We start from the raw sequence: 9,459 nt of genomic DNA, 5'->3' as shown, positions 1-9,459 counted from the left end.
GTATGATTCAACTTTATTCTTGAATTTTATGAAAAACCGAAAAAATCTGAAAATTGGGTTTGTTATAGAAATGATAAGGAGAATAATATGTGATAAAAAGTATATAATACTGAAGGAGTTCACTGATCACTAATTAAGTGTATTTCTCTCTTCAGGTGTAATTTGGCCTCCTGAGATTGTGTCTTAGCACGAAGAAAGTGAAAAATACTCTTGAAAAGAAAACTAAGACAATAAGAAAGCAAGACTTGCATTTACATGGTTGTCAGCTCACTTACCAATATGGACACTTTTCCCACCATTTTTCCTCCTGGTGGAGACAGTGGGCTGACAAGTTCTCAATCTGAGTTCCAAAAAATGTTAATTGATGAACGGTTACGATGTGAACATCATAAAACTAATTATCAGACTCTGAAAGCTGAACACACAAGGTAAATAAATTACTTAAATTTGGAAGTGAGAGGCTTGATTAAAATTTTTTATTTTGTCTAAATGTTTGCTCTGGAACATACAGTATAATTTTGTTATTTTGCAGTATACAATATACATTTAAAACTTAAAATACAAGTAAATTTTCTTTAAATCAAGTGGATTATAAATTTGTAAAAGTCTTGTTTTGAAAGTAGCAAGACATGTAAAATTAAATGTATCTAGGTGGCTAAATATGTTTTTTTTCCCTTCAAAGTAAAATTGCATTCAGAAATTACAATGTTAATAATAAATGAAACTGTAAAGCAATTGTATTTGTAAGTTTAATGAATATATGATGTTGATCTTGCTCTGTAGTGTTGGTTGACTTCACATAAAGTAATGCGATTAGAAAGCAAAGGATACACTTAAATTCTTCGTTTTAAAAAATCAGGTTGCAGGATGAGTACATAAAGTCACAAAATGAGCTCAAGCGCCTATTAAATGAAAAGCAAACTCACCAGGAAAAATTTCAGCTGCTGCTTGAAGAGCTACGAGGGGAATTAGTAGAGAAAACTAAAGACTTAGAAGAAATGAAGCTGCAGGTAAGAAAATATATTCAAATTAGTATAAAAATAGTCAGATATTTAGTGGAAATAAATAATTTTGGTAAATTTGGTAAATTTTCCCTATATTCTTAATGAATATTTTGTTGTATCTCTAGGTGGTATAACTTAATCTTCTTTCATATACTCTAGAATGTTAGCTACCCTGTAGGGTTTAGCCACAAAACTGTTATTTTAGGTAAATTTGTATTATATTTCCTGTTCTGATTTAAATAATATCTCACTCTTCAGAATAAATGGAGGAAAGGCCAGTTTGTATTGATAAAAATTCACAATTTAAAAATATCTTTAAAAACAAAGGTGTATTGGATTTAAGTACTGATCTAGTGCTTGTTACAATAAGGCATTATTAATATTGGAGTCATGGGTTGATAGAGTGAAAAGCCATCTTTCAAGTCATCCAGTGTGGCATATTGTCCAATTTATGTATTCTTTTGACAGCAGTGTTAAAGGAGTTTGTCATTCAGTATTATCTCGAAATCTTCCATTGTTGGAAACACCACCGCTTAAGCTTGGGTTGGAGCCTCCACCATGTTTACTGTTTCATTCCTACGTATACATATTTAGGACATTTAAACAAATAAAAGCCTCAGAAATGTGAGTTGAAGAGGGAAATATAATTTAAACCTTTAGAATTGGTGGATTAATTTGTTTTGCAAAAATTGAGGCCTATATGAATGCAGTCTGTGAGCACTAAACCCAAGGTATTCAAAGTATTCTTTTCAGGCATTGAAGATGTAATCACTGTTTCTTGAGAGTAACATGTAGACATGCTTATTTGTAATAAGCACATGCAAAATAGCCTAAGAAGACTAGAGTGGCTATATTAATATCAGATAAAATAGACTTCAAGACAAAGAGTATCATTAAAGATAAAAAAAACGGTTTTATAACCAAAAAAAAGGGTCATTTCACCAGGAAGGTGATGACCTTCAACAAATAGCTATGTTTCTATTCCTTAGTTTTCTCACGTGATAAAGGGCATAAAGGTTTTTGTCTAACAGGGGTTGCTGTAAGGACTAATGAGATTATAACCTGTATATTTTCAGTACGGTGTCTGGCACATAGTAGCTACTCATAAATGATGGCAATTTTTATTCTGTTGGAATACAGACTCCATGAGGGCAGGAACTTTTTTTTAGTATGTCTCCAGTGCTCAGGATGGTGCCTAGCAAGTATTTGTTAAATGAATGACATGAATAAGTAGAATAAATGAGCGAGTTGGAATTGTTCTATTCATATATAGTATGAATAAGTAGAATAAATGAGCGAGTTGGAATTGTTCTATTCATATATAGTATAATGTTGCACTTGTTGTCTCATAGGTATCTAGAGCCTTAGCATCTTAGAGTTGATAATCATCTAGTTCTCTTTCATATCTGTCATGAGTTGAATTGTGTCCCCGAAAAGATAAGTTGAAGTTCTAATTCCCAGTACCTCAGAATGTGACCTTATTTGGAAATAGGGTTTTGCAGATGAAATTACTTAGGTTAAGATAAGGTCGTACTGAAGTATGACAGGCCCTTAATATAATATGACTGATGTCCTTAATAAGAAGAAGAGAAAAGACATAGAGACGGAAACACATGGGTGGTGGTGGAGCAGAGAGAACGTCCTATGATGACAGAAGCAGAGATTGAAGTGTCGCAGCTGCCAGGGAATGCCAAGGATTGCCAGCACATCAAGACAAGCTAGGACAGGGCAAGGAAGGGTTCTTCCTACAATTTTCAGAGGGAACACTTAGCTGACACCTTGATTTTGGACTTCTGGCCTCCAGAACTGTGAGGCAATAAATTTCAAAGCAGAATTCCCGTTTGGAACTCTTATGACACAGAGCTCTTCATTCTGTGCTTCAGTGCTTTCAGTGCTAGAGAACCTAGTGAATTGTAAAGTGATACACTTCCATTTATGGATTGGAGGATGTTAAGCATTTTCTCTATCATATTGAAAGGAAATCATCTTCCCTGTAGCCTCCCTGTTGGTTATTGCAGTGTTCCTTGGACCTACACAAAATAACTCTGGATATTTCTTCATGTGATAACTTCCCAAATGTTTGCTGATAAATAAAATTTATCTGTTAAAGTTTCTGTTTTTCAAGATAAACATATCTGATTTCTATGTGATATTTACCTGGCAGAAATAACTGAAAGAAGCATTTATACATAAATACACGTATTGAAGCAGTTTAGCTATTTGCTTCAGGGGGTGTTTGCAATTTGTACAAATTGTGAGTTAAGTAAATTCAGCAAAGTAAAATCAGCAAGAAATACTTCAATGAAGGTTTTATGAAAGATGATTATTTTAAAAATACACATGTATTGTCTACCTGCAAAATGCCTTTTCAGATTTAGAATTTAATATCTCTTTGGCTTCATAGAAACACAATGTAAAAGACATTCATTTAAAGAATATTTCTGCATCACTTGTGCAGTTGTAGTGAATGGGGATAATAACAGTGCCTAGCTCATAGGATGATTGTAAAGTTGCAATGAATCAATGATTAGAAATTATTAGTACGGTGCTTTGATGTCGTAAGTGGTTAGAACAAGTTAGCTATTACATTGTTATGTAACATGTTAGCAAAACCTTTTTTAAAAATATGGGAGTCATTTTATATGTTTCTGATAAAAATTTTAAAAAATTACTTTGCCAAACATTTATATGCTTTCTTTGTGCCAGGTAATGAAAACTGTGTAAACCAGTATGTTTACCATTTTCTTTGGCTGCTAGGAAGCTCAGAGCAAAATTTAATACTCAGCTTGTCGTTAATCTTTTAAAAATCTCTGGCACAGCAATATTTGCCCCCTTAAATCAAAATATTCTTTGAAAAATACTGGTCTGTTTTGTATTATTATTATTTTTTTTTATTGGAGTATAATTGCTTTACAACGTTATGTTAGTTTCTGTTGTACAATGTACTGAATCAACTATATGTATACATATATCCCCTCCCTCTTGTACCTCCCTCCCCCTACCCCCCATCCCACCCATCTAGGTCATCACAGAGCACCGGGCCGAGCTCCCTGTGCTATACAGCAGGTTTCCACTAGCTATCTGTTTTACACGTTTTACACATGGTAGTGTATTTATGTCAAACCTTATCTTCCAATTCATCCCACCCGCCCCTTCCCCTGCTGTGTCCACACATCTGTTCTCTACATCTGTGTTTCTTTTCCTGCCCTGCAAATAGGTTCATCTATACCATTTTTCTAGATTCCACATGTATGCGTTAATATTGTTTTGTATTATTAATATGACAAATGTTGGAGTATTGAAGATTTTTTATATATTTAATATAGGTAATGACACGCAGACGGTTGTATGACAGAGCATTCTTTTAAGTTTCTTTTCAGACAAGTAGTGACAGTATTCCATTAGGAATCTAAGACACAGCATAATTTCCTCCTAATATGACATTGAGTTAACCCTCTAATTCTATGTCTTTGGTGTATGTCAGCTTTGAGAGAGAGGGAGAGGGGAGGAAGATAGATTTTTTAATGTGTGTGCTTGTTGTTAATAAGTTTCTTATGAGATAAGCATCTCTAACCATAAATGTTTTTCTTTATCAGAGACCTCATTGATCACAAGACTCCTGTGTAGTTACCAATTGCAGTGTTGTTTTTTCCTTTGTGTAGATACATTTTTCCATCAGTATCATTTTCCTTCCATCTTATGGACTTTAACATTTCTTATAGTACAGAAATACTGGTGAGAATTTTTTCAGCTTTTGTATGTATATGTAAGAAATGGTGTTTAAAGGTATTTCTGCTGAGTATTGAATTCTAGATTGACAGTTTTTTCCTCTAATACTTTAAAGATGTTGCTCTTCTGTCTTCTCACTTATGTGTCACATAAGAAATTTGTTGTTAGCTTTATCTTTGTTCTCTTTATCTAGTGTGTTTTTTTCTTGTCAGCTCTTAAGATTTTTTCTTTATTGCTTTTCAGTAATTTGACCTGCCTTTGCACATATCTTCATGTTTCTGGTGCTTGAGGTTTAATGAGCTTCTTGAGTCTGTGGGTTTATAGTTTTCATCAAATTTAGAAAAATTTTAGATATTTTATCTCAATATTTTTTTCTGCCTCCTATTTGATTTCCTTTGGGGACTCTGCTAGTAGGCCACTGAAAGTTCTCCCATAACTCAGTGATGTTCTGTTTGTTTGTTTATTTTTAAATTTATTTATATATGGCTTGTTGGGTCTTAGTTGCGGCACGCGGGATCTTTCATTGCGGCGCATGAGCTCTTGGTTGCGGCATGCAGGCTTCTCTCTAGTTGTGGCATGCAGCTTTTTCTCTTTAGTTGTGGCACGTGGGCTCTGTAGTTTGCGGCATGCAGGCTCTCTAGTTGAGGCGTGTGAGCTCAGTAGTTGTGGCATGCGGGCTCAGTTGCCCCTTAGCATGTGGGATCTTAGTTCCCTGACCCGGGATCAAACCCGTGTCCCCTGCATTTTAAGGCGGATTCTTTACCACTGGACCACCAGGGGAAATCCCTGTTTATTTTTAATCTTTTTTGTCTCCTTGTTTCATTTTGGATAGTTTCTGTTGTCATGTCTTTAAGTTCTCTGATCTTTTTTCCTGCAGTGTCTAATCTGCCAGTAATTTCATAGTGCATTTTTCATCTCAGAAATTGTAGTTTTTATCCTGAAGTCCAATTTTGATTTTTTTCATATTTTCCTTGTTCAATCTTTACTGTAGCTTTATGTGGAATTCAGTTATAGTAACTATATTAATGTCTTTGCTAATTTTAGCATCTCTGTCACTTCTGGGTTGGTGTTGGTTGGTTGATTTTCTTTTCCTATTTATTGTGGGTAGTATTTTCAGGCTTCTTTACATGTCTGCTAAATTTAAAAAAATTTTTTTGTATTTAAGTTTCAGGTGTAGAGCACTATGGTTCAACCTCTGTATACACTAGAGTTACCACCACAACAAGTCTAGTTATCATCCATCGCCATACAGCTGACCCCCTTCATCCATTTTGCTCACCTCCCAACCCCCTTCTTCTCTGGTAACCACTAATCTGTTCTCTGTATCTCTGAGTTTGTTTTTGTTTGATTTTGTTTGTTTGTTCATTGGTGTGTGTGTTTTGATTCCACATATGAATGAAATCATATGGTACTTGTCTTTCTTCGTCTGATTTATTTCAGACAAAGAAACTTAGCATCATACTTAGCATCATACCCTCAAGGTCCGACCATGTTATGAATGGCGGGATTTCATTTTTTTGTGGCTGAGTAGTATTTTGTTGTCTGTGTGTGTTTGTGTATGTGTGCGTATGTATAATGTTCTCTTTATCCATTCATCCATCAGTGGGCACTTAGGTTGTTTGCATATCTTGGCTATTGTAAATAATGCTGCAGTGGGCATAAGGGTTCATATATCTTTTTGAATTAGTGTTTTCATGTTCTTTAGATAAATACCCAGAAGTGGAATTGCTGGATCATATAGTAGTTCTATTTTTAATTTTTTTAAGGAACCTCTATACTGTTTTCCATAGTTGCTGCACCAATTTACATTCTCACCAACAGTGTAACAGGGTTCTCTTTGCTCCGTATACTCATCAACCCTCGTTATTCATTTTTCTTTGATAATCACCATTTCTGACAGGTATGAGGTGATATCTCATGGTTTTGATATGCATTTTCCTGATGATTAGTGATGTTGAGCATCTTTTTATGTGCCTGTTGGCCAGCCTTATGTCTTCTTTGGAAAAATGTTTATTCACATTCTCTGCCCATTTTTAAGTTGGGTTGCTTGGTTTTTTCTTGTTGTTGAGTTGTAGATAGGTGATTTGCAAATAACTTCTCCCATTTAGTAAGCTGCCTTTTGTTTTGATTATGGTTTCCTTTGCTGTATAGAAGCTTTTCAGTTTGATGTTTGTTTTTTGCTTTTGTTTCTCTTTCTTTTGAAGTCTGATCCACTAAAACATTGGTAAGATTAATATCGGTAAGGTTGCCACTTATGTTTTCTTCTAGGAATTTTATGGTTTCAGGTCTTGAATTCAAGTCTTTATTCCATTTTGAGTTAATTTTGTGTATGGTGTAAGATGGTGGTCTAGTTTTTTATTTTTTTTTTGGATGTGGCTGTCCAGTTTTCGCAGTATCATTGACTGAAGAGACTGACTTTTTTCCCAGTATCATTTTTTTTGAATTTTATTTGTTTATACAGCAGGCTCTAATTAGTTATCCATTTTATACATATTAGTGTATATATGTCAATCCCAATCTCCCAGTTCATTACACCATCACCCCCCCTCCCCGCCACCACTTCCCCCCTAGGTGTCCATATGTCTGTTCTCTACATCTGTATCTCAATTTCTGCCTTGCAAACTGGTTCATCTGTACCATTTTTCTAGGTTCCACATATATGTATTAATATATTTGTTTTTCTCTTTCTGACTTACTTCACTCTGTATGACAGTCTCTAGATCCATCCATGTCTCTACAAATGACCCAATTTCGTTCCTTTTTATGGCTGAGTAATATTCCATTGTATCTGTGTGCCACATTTACTTTATCCATTCATCTGTCGATGGGCATTTAGGTTGCTTCCATGACCTGGCTATTGTAAATAGTGCTGCAATGAACATTGGGGTGCATGTGTCTTTTTGAATTACGGTTTTCTCTGGGTATATGCCCAGTAGTGGGATTGCTGGATCATATGGTAAATCTATTTTTAGTTTTTTAAGGAACCTCCATACTGTTCTCCATAGTGGCTGTATCAATTTACATTCCCACCAACAGTGCAAGAAGGTTCCCTTTTCTCCACACCCTCTCCAGCATTTGTTGTTTGTAGATTTTCTGATGATGCCCATTCTGACTGGTGTGAGGTGATACCTCATTGCAGTTTTGATTTGCATTTCTCTAGTAAGTAGTGATGTTCAGCAGCTTTTCATGTGCTTCTTGGCCATCTGTATGTCTTCTTTGGAGAAATGTCTATTTAGGTCTTCTGCCCATTTTTGGATTGGGTTGTTTGTTTTTTTAATATTGAGCTGCAGGAGCTGTTTATATATTTTGGAGATTAATTCTTTGTCCGTTGATTCGTTTGCAAATATTTTCTACCATTCTGAGTGCTGTCTTTCCATCCTATTTGTAGTTTCCTTTGCTGTGTAAAAACTTAAGTTTCATTAGGTCCCATTTGTCTATTTTTGTTTTTATTTCCATTACTCTAGGAGGTGGATCAAAAAAAATCTTGCTGTGATTTATGTCAAAGAGTGTTCTTTCTATGTTTTCCTCTAAGAGTTTTATAGTGTCTGGTCTTACATTTAGGTCTCTAAACCATTTTGAGTTTATTTTTGTGTATGGTGTTAGGGACTGTTCTAATTTCATTCTTTTACCTGTAGCTGTCCAGTTTTCCCAGCACCACTTATTGAAGAGGCTGTCTTTTCTCCATTGTATATCCTTGCCTCCTTTGTCATAGATTAGTTGACCATAGGTGCGTGGGTTTATCTCTGGGCTTTCTATCCTGTTCCACCGATCTATATTTCTGTTTTTGTGCCAGTTACCATATTGTCTTGATTACTGTAGCTTTGTAGTATAGTCTGAAGTCAGGGAGTCTGATTCCTCCAGCTCCGTTTTTTCCCCTCAAGACCACTTTGGCTATTCGGGGTCTTTTGTGTCTCCATACAAATTTTAAGAATTTTTGTTCTAGTTTTGTAAAAAATGTCATTGGTAATTTGATAGGGATTGCACTGAATCTGTAGATTGTATTGGGTAGTATAGTCAATTTCACAATATTGATTCTTTCAATCCAGGAACATGGTATATCTCTCCATCTGTTGGTATCATTTTTAATTGCTTTCATCAGTGTCTTATGGTTTTCTGCATACAGGTCTTTTGTCTCCCTAGGTAGGTTTATTCCTAGGTATTTTATTCTTTTTGCTGCAATGGTAAATGGGAGTGTTTCCTTCATTTCTCTTTCAGATTTTTCATCATTCGTATATAGGAATGCAAGAGATTTCTGTGCATTAATTTTGTATCCTGCAACTTTACCAGATTCATTGATTAGCTCTAGTAGTTTTCTGGTGGCATCTTTAGGATTCTCTATGTATAGTATCATGTCATCTGCAGTGACAGTTTTACTTCTTCTTTTCCAAGTTGTATTCCTTTTATTTCTTCGTCTTCTCTGATTGCCATAGCTAGGACTTCCAAAACTATCTTGAATAATAGTGGCAAGAGTGGACATCCTTATCTTGTTCCTGATCTTAGAGGAAATGCTTTCAGTTTTTCACCATTGAGAATGATGTTTGCTGTGGGTTTGTTGTATATGGCCTTTATTATGTTGAGGTAGGTTCCCTCTGTGCCTACATTTTGGAGAGTTTTTATCATAAATGATGTTGAATTTTGTTAAAAGCTTTTTCTGCATCTATTGAGATGATCATATTGTTTTTATTCTTCAATTTGTTAATATGGTGCATTACATTGATTGATTTGC

At 35.0% G+C, this 9,459-nt stretch overlaps 1 protein-coding gene across 6 annotated transcripts in view; it reads left to right on the top strand.

The window, feature by feature from the left end:
- The window catches only part of CEP83 (centrosomal protein 83), a 150,294-nt gene that overhangs the window by 76,040 nt on the left and 64,795 nt on the right, over positions 1–9,459 (top strand). For all 6 annotated transcript variants that reach the window (XR_016395024.1, XR_016395025.1, XR_016395023.1 and 3 more), the window contains 2 exons: positions 156–428; positions 860–1,010. Coding sequence is in view for 3 of the 6 variants with exons in the window: in XM_089921135.1 (XP_089777261.1) it covers positions 256–428; positions 860–1,010 (324 nt within the window). In the remaining 3 variants the exon portion in view is untranslated. The remainder of the gene's footprint in view (positions 1–155; positions 429–859; positions 1,011–9,459) is intronic.

This window comes from Delphinapterus leucas, chromosome 11 (genome assembly GCF_059928025.1).
Source record: "Delphinapterus leucas isolate spDelLeu-1000000601 "Yukka" chromosome 11, BTC_Dleu_Yukka2, whole genome shotgun sequence".
NCBI lineage: Eukaryota > Metazoa > Chordata > Mammalia > Artiodactyla > Monodontidae > Delphinapterus > Delphinapterus leucas.
This window is presented reverse-complemented; position numbering and strand designations above follow the sequence as displayed.